This window comes from Halichoerus grypus, chromosome 1 (assembly GCF_964656455.1).
Source record: "Halichoerus grypus chromosome 1, mHalGry1.hap1.1, whole genome shotgun sequence".
NCBI lineage: Eukaryota > Metazoa > Chordata > Mammalia > Carnivora > Phocidae > Halichoerus > Halichoerus grypus.
In genome coordinates this window covers 64363157-64382256 of record NC_135712.1, presented here as the reverse complement: position 1 = coordinate 64382256, position 19100 = coordinate 64363157, and the positions used below count along the sequence as shown (strand labels likewise).

Genomic DNA, 19100 nt, shown 5'->3' with positions numbered 1-19100 from the left:
ACTTCTATAAATATTTTTATATCCTTTTCTGTGCATGTATATGTTTAAACAAAAATGCCATCTGTTTTGTAGACTTTTTTACTAAATAATCCATTTCTCACAAGAAGTATATTTTGACTAAGTGATCTTTGAAAATGACTATATAGATTCTGATGTATGATTGTATTCTGAATTACATAATTGGTATTGAGAAGAATAGCATTATCAAGGTAAAGTGATATATTATTGCCTTGAAGAGAAATTACATGATATATTTGACTTCTCAAAGATTTGATCATTAACTTATGTAAATGACAAATGTACCCTGTATTCCCCAAATGAATTGAAGTTGAAGCATTCTGTGAAGCTCTGGACCTGGGAATGCTATAAATTTTACTAGTAGTTTCTTTTCCCCCCTCCAAATTCTAAAATACGAATTTCAAGTAAGGAAAGGTGAACCCAGTGCAAAGTTCAATTTCTGTATTAAAATATCACAAAGCTAAAAGTTTGAAAGAAACCAATTTTTTGGTAGAATTTCAAATTTTAAATTAATTAGTGTCCCTAGAGATATCCCTTTATTTATTCCATAAACATTTACTTCTGCTTAGTAATAATTTGACCATTGCTTTCTAATGGAAAAGTTTTAGAGCAGAATTAGAGTCCCACCTCTTGATGATAGAATTTCAGTATAGCTTCCATAAGTTTTATTTATTTATTTATTTTTAAGATTTTATTTATTTATTTGACAGAGAGATAGCACAAGTAGGCAGAGAGGCAGGCAGAGGGAGAGGGAGAAGCAGACTCTCCACTGAGCGGGGAACCCGATGCGGGGCTCGATCCCAGGACCCCGGGATCATGACCTGAGCCGAAGGCAGCTGCTTAACCAACTGAGCCACCCAGGCGCCCCAGCTTCCATAAGTTTTAGATTTGGATATATCTCTTTTAGAAAAACATGACATTAAACATATAGATACTTAAATTATTTATGGTAATAAAATTGTTATAAGGCAATTAAAGTTACTTAATTTATTTTGTAAAACAACTTTACTAAATTGTTGTTTAATTTCTCTTAGCAGTAATTACTCAAATATTTGCCTAGGTAGCTCTTACATAGGTCAGAACTAATAAAATCTTATCTCTAGTAGAAGCTTTATTTAAGAATTTGAAAGTAGGAAACAGTAAGATCCAAATAATCTTTTGATTATGTTATTACAGCTAAGTAGATAGACTTCATTTCTTATGATGCCTATTAGTAGAGAAAGATTTAGAAGAAAAAAAGATTTAGCAGTGGAGAGTGGAATTAAGAGGAGAGGAAAAGGAGAGGATTTTCACTTTTTATTGTTCTGTGATATTGATTTTTTTCAGTCTTATCTTTTAGCAGTCACAGAGACTATGAAAACAAAAATGTTTTCAATTGTTTTGTGCTGGAATCTTTTGTTAGCAGACAAATAAAAACATATTAAGAGAGCCACATTTTATTATAAATGTTTGTCTAAATAATTGTTTTCCTGATCTTCCAGTTTGACTTATTGCTGTTTATAGTATAATTTAGACAAAGATACCAGTGATTACTTGGCTCTTCAAAAGTCTGCATTTTCAAATATTGGGAAACTACTGCTAATCACAAAAGCTGCCACCCACTGAGACTTTACTTTGCATCAGGCACTGAGCTAAGCACTGGACATACAATACCACATTTAATCCTTACATTAATCCTAGGAAAATGATGATGATTACCACCACCACAATATCCAGGAGAGGTTGGGTGATAGAAGAATTCTATCTGATTAATCTTTAGTAAATTGGTGTCCTCTGCTTATAGAATTTTATAGCTCTGGGGAAAAATACAATCCTTATGTCAACTTGATATCCAGAACTGACTGAACCATATTTATTATATATTAGTGTTAAAAAAAAATGTGATCACAAACTAAAGGTAAAATCCCCTGACTCTTACTGTAATGAATATACCAGATCAGTTTGAGATGTCTTTGGACTAGGTCTAATTGTGCTTCATGTGAAGTAATCAAAGTTATAATGGTGTATTTCTTTGCTTTCAAGTACAGCTCAACCTTAACTTTCACTATCTTTGGTTAGCAAATGTTTTAGATTTTCAGTTATCCTATCCCCATATTATGGCTTGTTCAGCACCTGTATGCACACATTCTCCTTTCCTGGCTTAACATTTTCACTATCAGATAGTCTCTCAGACAGAGCTTTAAGGTATTAATTAAACCAGAGTTTAATAAGTATAAAAAATACTTATTTTCCTAAGATTTTTGATGATGGATCCATGATGTGTCTCGCTAACATGCATTTGGAGTTTAATCATGTGACATTTCTTATATTAAAGAGCTCTTGTGTTGGTAACAGACTACAGGAACAATATATTAAACTTAATTCTGTCTCTTTTTTCCACTTTCCAGAGCATGTAAGTATACCCCATTATACATTGTGGTATACACTTTTACTTGTAATATAGATTGTATGTAAATTATAAACAAAACATTTGATTGCTTAATTCATTCTTTTATTATTGAAATTTTCCATATTTGTTACTGACTGGAGCAGCAATTTTTAATAACTTTTGGATCATGGACCACTTTGAAAATCTGTATATAGCAGTGGACTCTCCTCCAGAAAAATGCATACATACCAGAATTTTACATATAATTTCAGGTGATTCTTGGGCTTTCTGAAGCTCATCCAGGAACCCTAGGTTAAATATCCCTATAATAGTACAAGATACTATGGTTACACTTTTTGGTAACTGTACAGTAAATATGATGTCAGCATTTTTTAAAGTAAGTGGGTAAAGGAGACATTAAATAATTATTTTAATGTAATTGCTCATCTGCATTTTTACATTAAGTAGTGTTTTCCATAGACCAAAAGAAATATCAGTTTCAACTTACTACTATGAAATTTTACTGGCAGTACAGTAACTTACTTGTACTTGGTTAAATCTCTGTACACCATAGGTATGGAAAGTGGTTTCCTGGCAATGTGACCCAATTCATCTTTTGACTTGAGAATGACATCCATTTGAAATCTTTACTTTCCCCAAAACAAGCAGTGTGAGATAATTTAATAAGTTGCCAGTATATGTTTTATCTAAAGAAATTTTTACACACAAATGAAGTTTCATGACATTGTCACCTCAAAACTAATTTACTGACAGTCATATTTTAGTATCTGTGTCAAAAAACCATTCATAGAATTACTCATCTTGGGATATAAGTACCCTTTACTTAGCAACTGCACATTCTTTTGCACAGTTGCATTTTGAGTTCTTTTGTGTATTTGCTTAATCTCAGGGCCCTGGTTTAATATATTATTTTTCTTTGGCATAATCTATAAAGTGTGTAAAGGGGCAGGTGAGAAATGGGACAGGGACAGAAATCTGTCAAGTTACAGCATTCATAATCCAGACACTGTTTTCAAAACCGATGTTTACTGAGAAATCTCTGCTTCCTTTTTTTAGCAAAATGTTAGAAATTTTGAGAGCAATGATTCTTAACAGTTGAGCAGTGAGAAAAATATAAAGAAACACTGGAATCTTGGAGAGGGTCATTTATAGTTTGTGAAAGTGTACTGAATGCTGTATCATATTTATAAAAAAAAGTTTTATTGATATACATGCTAGAAAGAAAACATGAAAAAAATCACTATAGTGTTAGTGATTCTCAAAGGAAGCAAGAGTTGGGTGATATGTGTCACGTCTCAGGGTGCCTGGGTGCTCAGTTGGTTAAGCGTCTGCCTTCAGCTCAGGCCATGATCCCAGGGTCCTGGGATTGAGCCCCGCATCGGGCTCCCTGCTCAGTGGGGAGTCTGCTTCTCCCTCTCCCTCTGCCTCTCCCCCAGCTTGTGCTCTCTCTGTCAAATAAATAAATAAAATCTTTAAAATATATATATACATGTCTCAAAAGAGGGTGTGATATTTTAAAAGTTAGAAAAATAAAGTGGTTTTTTTTTTCCTAACTGAAGAGAGTCTCATCTCCCCCGCCCCCATCCCCCACCACACATACCGCTGCCACCCCTTTCCTTTTTATATTCCTTTGTTGAGCATACTACTTCGGTTGAGATTCACCTAGGAAAAAAAGGTCTTTTGACTCCTGTGAATATGTGTTAGCCAAGAATGACTGTTTTACTTACATTTAATAGTTTGCTTAATCAATACAATAGCTACCTTTTTGGGGGGAACGAGGGGACTTACTTCCAAGTATAAAATTTTATTCAAGAAATAATGAGAGTCAAAGCAATCTTTAAAAAGAATAATGAAACTGGAGGAATTGTACTTCTGGTTTTAGAAACTTCCTATGTAACTGTAGTAATCAAGACAAATGCATATACAATGGGGTAGTATTTGGCCATAAGAAAGAAGGAAATCCTGCCATTTTCAACAACATGGTTGGACTTTGAGGGCATTACCCTAACGGAGATAAGCCTGACAGAAAAAGACAAATACTGCATGGTATCACTTATATGTGAAATCAAAAAAAAAAAAAAAAAGAAGTCAAAATCATAGAAATAGTAGAAGAGTGGTTGCCAAGGGATGGGAAGTGGGGAGAAATGAGGAAAGGTTGGTAAAGGGTACAAACTTTCAGCTATGAGTAAGGTCTTAAGGATCTGATGTAAAACATGACAACTGTAGTCGATAACACTGTATTATTTAATTGAAATTTGCTAAGGGAGTAGAACTTAAATGTTCTCACCAAAAAAAAAAAAAATATAAAAATGTGTGGTGATACATGTATTAATTAGATGGTGGGAATTCTTTCACAGTGTATATGTACATCAAATCACGAGGATATACACTTTATATGTCTTATAATTTTGTCAGTCATGCTAAAAAAGAGAGAAAGAGAAAAAAAGACATAGTGGCACAAGCATAGCCCTATGGATCAGTGAATTAGAATTGAGAGTCCAGAAATAAACCTTTACATTTATGGTCATATGACAAGCGTTCCAAGGCAATTCAGTGGGGAAAGAACAGTCTTTTTAGAGCTTGGAACTAAATATCCATAAGCAGGGCGCCTGGGTGGCTCAGTTGGTTAAACGACTGCCTTCGGCTCAGGTCATGATCCTGGAGTCCCAGGATCGAGTCCCGCATCGGGCTCCCTGCTCAGCAGGGAGTCTGCTTCTCCCTCTGACCCTCCCCCCTCTCATGCTCTCTCTCTGTCTCATTCTCTCTCTCAAATAAATAAAATCTTTAAAATAAATAAATAAATAAATATCCATAAGCAAAAGAGTGAAGTTGGACTCCTACCCCATACTGGATTACAAAAATTAACTCAAAATGGATCAAAGACCTAAAGGCAAGAGCCACAACTGTAAAACTTTTAGAAGGAAACCTTTGTGACTTTCAATTAAGCAGTGATTTCTTAGATATGACACAAAAGACACAAGCAATAATAGAAAAAATAGATACATTGAACTTCATCAAAATTTAAAACTCTTTCAAAAGGTTAAAAACCCACAGAATGGGAGAAAATTTTCACAAAATCTATATAAGAGACATATTCAGAATATATTAGGAACTCTTATATTCAACAGTAAAAAGACAGCCCAATAAAAAAATGGGTAAAGGGTCTGAATAAACATTTCTTTAAAAACATACAAGTGGCCAGGAAGCACAGGAAAAGATGCTTAACATCCTTAGTTATTAGAGAAATGCAAATCAATACCATAATGAATACATCACATTCGCTAGGATAGCTAGAATAAAAAGACAAGCAATAACTAGTGTTGGTGAGGATATGGAGAAATTGAAACCCTCATACATTGCTGGTGGGATTTTAGAATGGTGCAAACCAAATATGGTTTGCATAAATATGTTTAAAATTTAATCATAGAATTACCATATGACCCAGCAATTCCATTCATAGGTCTGTACCTCAGAAAATTGAAAACACATGTCCACACAAAAACTTATACACAGGGGCGCCTGGGTGGCTCAGTCGTTAAGCATCTGCCTTCGGCTCGGGTTATGATCCCAGGGTCCTGGGATCGAGCCCCGCATCAGGCTCCCTGCTCCGCGGGAAGCCTGCTTCTCCCTCTTCCACTCCCCCTGTTTGTGTTCCCTCTCTCACTGTGTCTCTCTCTGTCAAATAAATAAAATCTTAAAAAAAAAAAACTTATACACAAATGTTCATAGCAGCATTATTTATAGCCAAATAGTGGAAACATTTCAAATGTCCATCATCTGATGAATGGATAAAGAAAATGTCAAGCACGAAAAGCCCCATGTTGTGTAATTCCATTTATGTGAAATGTTCAAAATAAACAGATCTGTTTAGATCTGTTAGAAAGTAGGTTAGTGGTTGTCAGGAGCTTGGGAGGACTGGGATTGAAAGTGATTGTTCTTGGGTACAGCCTTTCATTTTGGGGTGATGAACATGTCAAATTAGATGACAGTAATGGTTGTACACCTCTGGGAATATACTTATAAACCACCGAGTTGTATACTTTAAAGGAATAAATTTCATGATACGTGAAATATATCTCAATAAAGATGTTATTTTTTTAAAAAGAATGCTGGCATCTATCTGTGGAACTGTTGATAAGGTAGCTTTGTTGTTTCCACCATATTTTAAGGAAGGCAATAAACTCTGACTGTAAGTTTGCAAAGGACTCCAGAAGACTTCTCATATTTACACATCTATCGCCTGGCTCCCAGAAAGGGGGGGAGGAGGGTAGACAGATCAAAGTAAGTGACAGATGGTGTAAAAGTGAATGGACATAAACACATAAAGGGACCCTCCTACACTAGTTCATTCTCCCTAGGCTGAATACTTTAAACTAGCCAAATCGTTTAGTTGTGTTCAAAGAACATGATCACTTGCTGCCCTTTCCAGTGAAATTCTAATGAGATTTAAAAATTCGTGCTGCTGTTGTTATGGCTTTTTATTCCTTGCCTTTTGGAATTTGGAAGGGAGAAACGTTGCACCACAAAAACAAGGGTTTCTTATACCAAAATTTCAATCAGATATTATAGGGAAGATGTAGAAATTGGACAAAATCTACATATGTTGAAAGATAAGTATTGTAGTGGAATTTTTTTTTTTAAGATTTTACTCATTTACTTGAGAGAGAGAGAGCCCTAGTGGGGAAGAAGGGCAGAGGGAGAGGGAGTCTGCTGAGCAGGGACCCTGACATGGGGCTCGATTCCAGGACCCCAAGAGCATGACTTGAGCTGAAGGCAGATGCTTAACTGAGTGAGCCACCCAGGCACCCCTACCTAGTGGATTTTAAAAGGAAAACCTTCAAATTGTAGGGAAATGCCAGAGGGAGTGACATTTTATGTCAGCTTTCTAGGAGCGAAAATGTAGTGATTCCAGTGTCATTAGAATACTGACATTTTGAAATAGAATAGTTCAGTGACATGTTTTCTAGTTTTTAAATCAGAGACATTTGTCAAGCTTATGGTATAGGCAGCCAGCCTGAGAGTTACCCAAACTGAAAAACAGTTCTTTTTTGCAGAAAAGAAGTGAAGACGTTTCATTATTCAACCATGGTACATATAATCTCTCTTGCCTCTATGTTAATTCAGTTTTTATCCACTTATTTAAAAAGTTTCATTATATATAGACCTAGCCATGCATCCCTTTAGTCTTTCAGGGTGCGTATCACTTTAACTACTACTATTGTTTTTGTTAGGTGCTGGGCTAGAACATAGAGGGTCCTTGCTCTCAAGGAGTTCAGAGACTAAGGGGAAAAGAGGAACAACTGAGGACAATAGAGTAAGGCAGGTATTATCCCAGAAGTCTGGGCAGAGTACAAAGGCAGAAGTATTCTATTTGGAGGTAGTATTGTCTGGAAAGGCATCATAGGACAGGTAACTCTTGAGCTAAATCTTGAAACATGGAAAGGTATTCACCATTGAGAGAGAGGAAGGAAATGGAGGACATATGTATGAATTTGGGCAAAGATGCTTAGTGAAAATGGGTCTGTTGTGTGTTTATTGTTTGAGCTTAAGGTTCTGAATGGTGGGTATAATATAATATGAGTTTACTGGGGCAGAGAAGGCTGGAGCTGTGGGCAGTGGCCAGACCACATTAGCCTGTAGGTAATTGGAAACCACTGCAGGATTTTAAGCAGAAGAATAAGAACTTTCTAATAGGATTTCTTTTACTTCACCCTTGCTTTGAAGGCTGTACATGCCACATTCTATTGCTGAAGTTTGGCGACCTCTGGTGTTGAGCTATTAAAAATAAAGTTGTGAAAATTATTCTTTATAGCTTTTGTCAGATGATTCTTAGCTTTATTTCTTTGAAAAAATAAATCATAATTCCTAATATGATACTTATCAGTGTCTAGGTACATATGTAGCTAAATGAATGAGAAAATGTTAGAACAAATGTGGATTGGGACTGGGTACAAATGAAATGATGGATTTAACCATGCACAGCATCCCCAGAGGAATGTGGCGGACTGATCTCTGATTCTTTGAATCTTTTCACCACCTAACTCTTCATGATCTAGGATGATGGGCCAAAGAAAAGGTGCTTTTTTGCAATAAATGGAAAGGTCTTATTCTAATAATAAATGAGAATACATACATTCTTTCCAATGGTATGATAATTTTTAACATCTCCCCCCTTTTTTAAATTGTGTGAACTATCATACTTACAGAAAGTACATACAACATTTATGTGCAGTCTCATTTCCTTTAAGTCTTTGGAGGAACTCAGTTTTGAGGAAATCCAGATATAAGGGGTTTTTTTGTTTTGTTTTTTTTTAAGTATATCCTTAGTCTAAAAGTTTGGGGAAAAATATTTTTCTATCTTAAAATTCAAGGGAACTCTAAGACTTGATTTGTGCCTGAAATGATGAGGTCCATTTCAAACATATTTTTTTATCGATAAAATGAAAAGGTTCAATTTATATAATTTGGAAGATTCCAAATATATAATTCAGCTGGAGTAAATCAGGTAGAAATAAACTCCTCATAGAGTAAGTCAGAAATACACTCTGGATATAATAAAATTTAATATAAAAGCTAAAGATATACTCAAATAGAAATAGGATAGTCAGTTTGTTAATTTGTCTTATATTTATTATGTTGATTACAGATAGTGATGCATTTAGAATCTTTGCTCTTCATAACTTGTCACTCACTTACCTTTTAGCCTTTAACGTTGCTTCCCTCCATTACCCAATTCTTAGTCTCTGTCACCACTCAGCTGTTACTGTTATCCAAATCAGGCCATTTTCTACTTCACACTTAGTGTGTAGAGAATATGCTTCTGACTCATTTGCTTCCTAGACTCTTTACATAAAATCAGCTCTTGTCTTTCCTTCCAGAACCCTTTCCTGAATCCCTTCCTCACTCTAATGCAGGGTAGCACTTTCACCTCACACATATCTACACTTAAACTTTGTTGTACTGATCTTTGCAGATTTTATAAATCTCTCTGCCCTAGAGTTCTTTGAAGATAGAAGCTCAATAAATGTCTTGAATGAATGAATAACTTAAGAGGCTGAGCAAAAATCTTTAAATGCCTCTTGATTGTCTTACCTTTGCATCTTAAATCATACCTTTGCTTTCTTAAAGACTATTCATATTGTATATAAAATAATTCTGATTGTAGGGTTTGATATAGACTCTGATACTTTTAATGCTAGCCTTAACAGAACAACATAAGAAGGATAAACATCTGGTTTTATTTAGTATAGTAAATGTATCACGAATTACATAATGGTCTGTTTTACTTTTTAAATCAACATCATCAGGATGTAATTTACATAAAAGTAGCTATTTTAAGTATGCAGTTTAATAAGCTTCAACAAACATATATAACCACTATCCAGTCAAGATTTAGAACATGTCCACCACCCCAAAAATGTTTCTGTGTACAGCCTGGGGTGAGTAAACATCCCAATGTGCTCAGGACCTGAGGGCTTTTCCAGGATAGCACAAGGCAGACAAGTTTAGTTGATCATTCTGTTCATGCCCCTTTGTAGTTAGTCCCCCATCTTCTCTCAGGTGACCATTGGTCTGTTTTCTGTCACTACAGATTAGTTTTTCCTATTCTATAATTTCATATGAATGTATGTTTCTTTTGTATCTGGCTTTTTTAGCTCAACATCTTGTTTTTGAGATTTATCTATTGTTGTTGCTTGTATCACCTGTTTATTCCATTTTATGCTGAGTTGTATTTTATTAGAACATACCACAGTTTTTTTTAATCCATTCACCTGTACATGGATGTTTGGCCTTGGTTTTTAGCTATTACAAGTAAAACTGCTATGAATGTTTGTTTGTAAGTCTTTTTGCAGGTATATGTTTATGTATCTCTTCAAGAAAGGACTAGGACTAAAGTTTCTGGTCATATATGTGTATGTTAACTTTATAAGAAGTTACCAAATTGTTTTCCAAAGCAGTTCTACTATTTTTCACTCCCACCAACAACATATGAGAGTTCCTGTGTTCTACATTCTTATCTACACATGGTATTCACAGTAATTTCAAGTAGTCTTAAAATTACTTTTATCATTAGGAAATGACCCTCTTTATTTTAATGTCCTTGCCCTGAAGTCTCTATTTTCTGATATTAATGTAGGCACTCCATCTTTCTTATGATAAGTGTTTGCATGGTGTAACTTTCTGCATTTTAACCTATGTGTCTTCATATTTAAAATTCATTTCTCACAGATAACATATACTTACTGTCTTTTGATAGAGTCTGACAATTTCTGCCTTTTAATTGGAGTGTTTCAACCATTTACATTCAATGTAATTATCAATATGGTTGAGTTTAAGTATTTTACTTTGATACTTGTTTTTCATTCCATTTTTTTTCTCCTTTACTGCCACCTTATGGATATAATGAGCCTTTTCTTATTTCCCCAATGTGCAGTTTAAGCTATACATCCTCGTATTTTTTTAAGTTGTTCTAGGATTGAAAATAGGCATGTTTATTTTGTCACCATCTATAAATAATAATATACCACTTCACATATAAAGTAAGAACCTTGCAACAGTATATTTCTGTTTCCCCTTCCTGTCCTTTATGTTACTGTGGTCATACATTTTACTGCTATAGTACTTTTATAATACTTTGTTGTTTTGCTTTAAGCACTCAGTTTCTTCTGAAGAAATTTAAAAGCAAGGGAGAAAGGCACATATTTACCATTTTGGGTGGTCTTTATTCCTCTGTATAGATAGGAATGTCCATTTGGAATCCTTTTCTTTCATTCTGAAGTACTTTCTTACAGTGAAAATCTGGTGACAAACTCTCTTAACTTTTGTTTGCCTAATAATGTCTTTTGAAGGTTATTTTCACCAGGCACAATTTCTTGGTTTCCACCTTTTCTTCTTTCTTTCTTTAGAAAGGTTTCTAGTTTCTTCTGGCTTGCATTGTTTCTGATGAGCAGTCAGCTGTCATTCCTATTGTTGATACCCTGTATATATAATGTGTCTCTCTTTGTTTTGGGAAAGATTTTCCCTTTATCATTGGCTTTTACTGGTTGACTGTAACTCTGTATGATATTTTTTGTATTGGACTGCTTGAGATTCATTGAGCTTTTCATTGGATTTTCATCAAATTTGGAAAACTTTTAGTCACTATTTCTTTAAATAGTTTTTTTGCATTTGTTCTCCCATCCCCCTTCTCAGAATTGAATCACATGTACATATGTTTTTCTGGCATTTTTACCTCCATGCTTCAGTTTTTTAGTTTTTTAGTTTTTTTTTTTTAAGATTTTTTATTTATTTTTGAGAAAGAGAAAGAATGCACGAGCAGGGGGAGGGGCAAAGGGAGAAGCAGACTCCCCACTGAACAGGGAGCCTGACACAGGACTTGATCCCAGGACCCTGGGATCATCACCTGAGCCAAAGGCAGATGCTTAACCGACTGAGCCACGCAGGCGCCCCTACACTGACCACCTTTAAGCAGTTATGGCTCCCAGCGTAATTCAGTAACAACAATAGTTTCTGTAACTTAGGTTTTGTGATAAAAAAATTCTTGGCAGTACATTTGCAACATGGATGGAACTAGAAGGTATAATCTAAATGAAATAAGTCAGAGAAAGACAAATACCATATGATTCCACTCATGTGGAATTTAAGACACAAAACTGATGAACATAGGGGAAGGGAAGGAAAAACAGAATAAGATAAAAACAGAGAGGGAAGCAAACCAGAAGAGACTCTTAACTATAGGGAACAAACTGAGGGTTGCTGGAGGGGAGGTGGGTAGAGGGATGGGGTAACTGGGTGATGTGCAATAAGGAGAGCACTTGATGTAATGAGCACTGGGTGTTATATGCAACTGATGAATCAATAAATTCTACCCCTGAAACTAATAATACACTATATGTTAACTAAATTGAATTTAAATTTAAAAAAATTAAAACAAAATAAAAATAGAAATTCTTGCAATAAAATTACTTATAATATGCACAACTATATTACTTGCCAACTATTTAACATTCCAACCAAGATTTTACACATGTGAAACAATCACAACAGACAAAAATATTAAAAGTTGTATGCTTGGTATTGCAAATATACTTAAGCATGAGTAGGCATGGGATGTACAGTGAGAATCTACAGTTAAGGAAGTCTGAAAGTGATTTATCAAAATTGCTAAATCGTAAGAATTTTTGCAAGAATTTGTAAAATAAGTTTGAGGTTTGTTAAAAGTTTCTAATTTTCTTTAGTTAATTAGATGCTTGCATTTCTTCATATAATTCTTCTGTTGCCTAAAATCTATAATATAAACGTTCAGGATATTCTTTTTATTAAGTTGAATTACCAGATATGAGTAGATTTTATTTAAATCATGGAGGGTTTTTGTTAAGTCTGTTTAATTTTTTAAACTTATAGCCTCATGGTCTTAGTATATCCTGCACAATTCAGAAGGATTTAGATTTCATTTTATGGTATAATCAGTAGAGTTTAAGAAAATTATTATTTTTTTAATTATTTAAAAAAAATCCTTTCCTTGTTTTTGCCCTTAATAATGGGTAGACCATTTTAGGGAGTCAACTGCACATGCCTTTGAATACCATATTTACAACTGACAAACTGTAGCTTTGAGAAGTCAGTTTACCTCCATCAACTATAATTTCTTTTAAGTGTAAAATGGGTAATAAAGTATTATAAAGTTTAAATGAGAAAAGAAAATTGATATACCTCACACAGAGCTTTTACATACTGAGTGCTCCATAAATATTTCTTCTCTTTGTTCTCCTTTTCCTCACTGATGGACCTTTTGAAAGGAGAACTTATTTCAGATGATTATGGTCTGTTTGCTCTTTTCATGGTTGGTCTCACCATTATCAGAAAGGAAGTCACTTCATGGCCAGATATAGGGAACACTTTTATTTATCTGAGCTAATTATGTCATAAGTTACTCACCTCTCTGTTCTTTAAATGTTTACTTTCCTTGGCCTCCATGGTATCGTTGTCTGTAGGACTTACTCCAGTTTCTTGGACTTCTGTCCTAGTTTTCTTTTTAAATTTCCCTTTTTCCACATATTTGTGTCCTGTTGGTCCTCATCTTTAGTACTCTTCTCCTTCAACCTGCTTTACCTGTTCTACACTTTTGCAGCCACCTAGAACCTATACATCAGGTACTACCAAACCTGTTTTTCTACCCTCAAGCCCTCTTCTAAATGATATACCCATTATTTACCACTTAGTTATTCTTGATTGTCTTAAATATTATTTTCTCTTCCAGCTCTGTGCCTTCATACTTAAAAGCAACATCTTTCACAACTACCAAAATTAGAAATAGAAATTGGTCATCTTCCAACAAAGTCCAATAAACAGATTCTTTGATACCATCTCCTAAAATTGGTTTGCCACTGATGAAATTTGAATTATGTCCTAGCTCTGGCTCTAATTAGTTCTGACCTCTGAAAAGTTGCTCCTTCTGGGCGTCAGTTTTTCTCATCTCTAAAAATGTTTGAACTAGGTCAGAGTTTGGCAACTAGGGCCTAGGAGCCAAATGCACTCTACTACCTATTTTTGTAAATAAACTTTTGTTTACAGCTGCATTGTGCTACAGCAGCAGAGTTGAATAGTGACAGAGGCTCTATGGCCTACAAAGCCTCAAGTATTTACTCTCTGGCCTATAGACCCCTGTTCTAGAGGATCTTCCATTTAGTTTCCATCTCTACTAGCCAGCCTGGGGAGAACCTGGTTTTAAGATTTAAAAAAAATAATAAGAAAAAGAATAGAGAAATGATAGTTGAGTATTTGGCAAGAGAATTTAAACATAGGAAATCCTATGACATTAGAATCTTTATTTCCCCATCTAATGGCCTTAGTGATTCAAGATCATGTGGCTGTAACAAAGGGATAAGAAGATCTCCATTGCTGCTTTGTGGTAACAGACTAATTTATTTGGTTAATTGTTTTTAAATGATTGGTAGTGTATAGAGCAGTGATTCCATTTACTGGTTAGTAATTAGCTTCTTAAAAGTTACAGATACACATATTTTGAAGGTAAAGGACATAGTTAAACTCTGACCATCAATTAGAATTATAATAGTCGGGGCGCCTGGGTGGCTCAGTCGTTAAGCGCCTGCCTTCGGCTCAGGTCATGATTCCAGGGTCCTGGGATCGAGCCCCGCATCGGGCTCCCTGCTCGGCAGGAAGCCTGCTTCTCCCTCTCCCACTCCCCCTGTTTGTGTTCCCTCTCTCGCTGTGTCTCTCTCTGTCAAATAAATAAAAAATCTTTAAAAAAAAAAAAAAAGAATTATAATAGTCTTTTTTATATCACTGTCGAAGCAGATTATTTCCCATTGTAATAAAAAATTTTCCACATGTACATACTGTGTATATTGAAGGAAGATTCCAAGTATGTAAAAAATGCTTAAATAAAAGTCATAAATATTGAACCTTAATTATATATGCGCTAACGTGGTAATGTCTGCAACTGACTTTGGAATGTATCAAAAAAAAAAGATGGATTGATGTATGGATAGATGGATGGAAATGTGATGAACCAAACATAGTAAAACGTTAATCTTGGAATCTGGGTAGTTGGTATAAAGGAAGACGGTTTTCACTGAAAAAAAAAAGTGTGACTTTTCTCTATGTTTGACATTTTTCATTACAAAATTTTGGGTAAATGTTTAGATGTGAGTGGCTGTGAGACATGAATCTAGGGAGAAGATAATGGGAGTGAAAACACATATACGGTATACTTCTTGCTTTCACATTAAATAAATTATTAAAAGTTCGTATGTTAAGCAAACCTTGTGTATATTGCATATATTTCTCAGCTGTTTTATTGTGTATTTCACAGATTTACTTCAATTGGGAATGTTCTTAGGATATAACAAAAAACAGTAAGAATTATAATATTCACTTCAAGGAGTGTCCTTGAATTCTCTCACATAGCCCCTATCAGAAAGTTAACCAAATGGCTGATAAGTCCATGTGAATTCTGTCTATACAGTAAAAGGATGGATTTACTAATGGACATCATACAATTCTCATTTTTTTAGCATTCTTACTAACTTGTGGGGAGTTAGGACTGTGTCTTGTGTTAACAAAGTACTGAATAAATAGAGGGGAACTGCACAGCAAATACTCACTGATTCAAAAGTGGGCATTTCTTAAGTCTTATTTTGTTTATTGTGATATATATCATAATGCCCTAAAATATATTAAAATGTCTTCAATGTAAAGCACAATAATAAAGCAAATATCAATGTAATTATCACTCATGTTAAGAATTAGAGGAATTACTTATGCCCCATCCCAGTCTCAGTCTCTCTTATATCTTCCTGTTAAGCTGAATAATCTAATGAATATTCCCATGTTTTTTATTAGTTTTACAGTTTTATTATATATACTAAAATATAGTTTAGTCTTGCCTGTTTTTAAGCTTTATATAAGACAGTCCTACTGTACGTATTCATTGCTGAGTGAAAACTCACCATTTTGTGAGATTCATCAGAAGGTAGGTGTAGCTGTGCTTTATTTTCATTGCTAGTTAGTGTACCATTTTATGACTATGCTACAGTGTATTTACTAATTCTACTTTTGGATTTTTGCTTGTGCCTATAGTATTTTATAGTATTTTATTATGTTACATTGTTGCTTTGGATATATAAAAATGTTTCTCTAGGCTAGAGTATATAACTTAAAATGGAATTATTAAGTTGTAGGGTCATTGAAGGTATGCGTTTTTAAATACTCATTTATTCATGTCATTGCTTTTGGTTTTTTTGTTCAGCAATTAAAAGAATCCAGTGGGGTTGCATTTGGGGGGCAGAATTATTGATTAGCTCACTCTCCCTTTTTCACTCCTCTCCCTCTTTCCCAGTACATACACACACACTTCATCAAGGGGTAAAATAGGATATAAATGTTTGCTCAATTATTTAAAAATAAAAATTAAGATTCCTTTTTAGCCTTCATATTTTAAGTGTGAATAGTTCCTGACTTAATAAGTGTCTGATATCTGCAGTCGCAAAGGCCAGAGACTTCTCTTCCCAGTACTAGATAATACCTTGCTCCTCTCTATAAAGCTGGACTTCTGCTACAAGAAAGAAGGGAGGTTATTTAACTAGACATTTGTTTCCAGTGCCCAAAAGCAAACTTTCCACAGAATGATGTGTTTATAATTTAGATTATTTTTATACATCTTTTCTTTTCTTTCCAGTAACATCAGGTGTTTGCTCAGAAATTGTCTTTTAGGAATTAAAGGTCAGTTTATAGTTAACTAGATTCCTTTTTGACTTATATTGACAAATAATACTACAGCTCTGTAGCTCAATGTCCTTTCCACTTATCTTACTTAAAGTTTATGTATTTGAATATTTAAATAATTTCTGAAAGATGTAATTGGCATACAGTAAAGTGCATATAATTAAAGTATACAGTTTGGGAAGTTTTGACATATGTGTGCACACATGAAACTACCACCATGAAATCAAGATAATGAACATACTCCTCACCCCCAGTAATTTCCTAGTGCTCTTTGTAATAACTTGTCTCCAGCCTTTCACAATCATGGCTTTTCTTTCTGTTGTTGTAGACAAAATTTTCTAGAATTCCATATGAATGAAATTATACAGTAGGTACTCTTTTTGGTCTGGCTTCTTTTACTCGGGTATAATTATTTTTAGATTCATCCATGTTCTTTTTTTGTTACTGAGTAGCATTCCATCATATAGATATACCACCGTTTGTTTATTCATTCATCTGTTGTGGACATTTGTTTCCACTTTTTGGCAGTTGCAAAAAAGATGCTGTGCACATTTGTGTAAAAGTTTTTGTATGAACATATGCTTTCATTTCTCTTGGGTAAATACTTAGGAGTGGGAGTGATGGATGTATGGTAAGTATATGTTTAACTTTTTAACATACTGCCAAAGTGTTTTCTAAGGTGCCATAGAAAGACTTGGTATACACAATCTTTTTTTTAACTTTACTCTTCTGAGTAGGTATGTAGGTGGTGTCTTACAGTTTTACTAGTATTTCCCTGATGATAATGATGTTGAGTATTTTTTCATGTGCTTATTTACTATCTGTGTCTTCATGGGTAAAGTGTCTAGTTGTATCTTTTGCCCATGGGGAAGGTGGGGGTGTTTGTCCTTTTGTTTTTGAATTATAGGAGTCTTTTGGATATTCTATATATAAGTCCTTTGCAGAATGTATGTTTTATAAATGTTTTCTTTCAGTCTGTAGCTTGCCTTTTTGTTTTCTTAAGAGTGTCTTTTGAAGAACAGAACTCTTAAAAATCTTGATTAAGTTCTGTTTTTAATGAAGTCTACAGAATTAGAACCAAAAAACGAACAAGCAGAAAAATCCCTGAAGTTCTTACTTTGCCCTGATTATTCACTGGTTGCCACCACAAATCAAGTACTTAGTACATTACACTCCTTCTGTGGCACTGGTTTTGGATTGTAAATGGCTGAATATTTTAACAAATTTGTTTTATACCAGGCTTTAGAATCATAAAGATGAGTAATGTACGTCATCTTTTTTCAAAGTGCTCATTTTTAGTAATTAATGTTTCTTCCTATCATGTCTCATGCAGTCAGTTCTGTATGCTTTCCTTTGTCCAGCACATACTGTATCTCTAGCAACATTGAAATGCTGAACATATTTTCCTATTATATTATAGTTATACTTTTTTCCACACACAAACATGTAAGTTCATTATAACAAGAAATCTCTTGTTCTTTGTATTCTCCATATGTCATCGCATAGTTCCTTGTACACAGGGAACAATCACTAAATACTCATTGATTGAATAGAATTATTCATGACACTGAGTAAGGTTCTCCTGATTAATTTATTGATAATAAAACCTTTGGCTATACTTTACTAAATGAATACAAGATCTCATTTCAGATGCCCATGATTGCAATAGATGGTTTTTCTCAATAGAACAAAGATGTTTGATTTTTACTTGAATGTTTTTAAGTGATCTTTTTGTATAACCCTGGTTTAACATGATTATCATAAAAGTCTGTGTAGGGTAGTATAGCATAGGATCTATAGTCAGTTAAAAATCTTCTGTGAAGTCTGCTGTATTTAATGAATTATATATTTCATGACTTTGGAATTCTTTTTTCCAATGAAACCAATACATTAAAACATAAAGACTGATTTGTAAGTATATAGAAAAATACAGCAATAACTTGCTTTCTCTGTCTAGGTCCTGGGGACACCAACAAGGGAGCAAATTAGAGAAATGAACCCAAACTACACAGAATTCAAATTCCCTCAAATTAAGGCACATCCTTGGACTAAGGTGAGTCAAAATGAGTTTTTTAAAAAGCACATTAACCAATAGTTAACTTAAACTTGGGTTTCTCATTGTTCTTAAACTAAACTATTTTGGTACTAGATAGCTGCCTGAGTACAAAGTACACAGCAGTTCTGCATGTAAAGAAGTTGGGTAGTTGTACTTTAGTGTTGCATTGACTGTGTATAGTTTTGTTCCCACTGATTTCCTGTAGACAGTTTTCAGCCTGGGTTTTTATTTGTAGGTTGAGGACAGTGTACCTATACCATTAAAATATAGAATTTCATTAGGAGGAGTATCTTATATATAAATTTTGACTACTTAAAACTCAAAAGTTAATTTCTTTACACAGAGGTACTTACTCAATATCATATAGCATATGAAAACATGTATTTCTTA

General features: G+C 34.2%; 1 protein-coding gene across 3 annotated transcripts in view; it reads left to right on the top strand.

The window, feature by feature from the left end:
- Nucleotides 1-19100, top strand: part of GSK3B (glycogen synthase kinase 3 beta) — a 208073-nt gene that overhangs the window by 145667 nt on the left and 43306 nt on the right. For all 3 annotated transcript variants that reach the window (XM_036111758.2, XM_036111756.2, XM_036111759.2), the window contains exon 8: nt 18612-18707. In XM_036111758.2, the coding sequence (XP_035967651.1) occupies nt 18612-18707 (96 nt within the window). The remainder of the gene's footprint in view (nt 1-18611; nt 18708-19100) is intronic.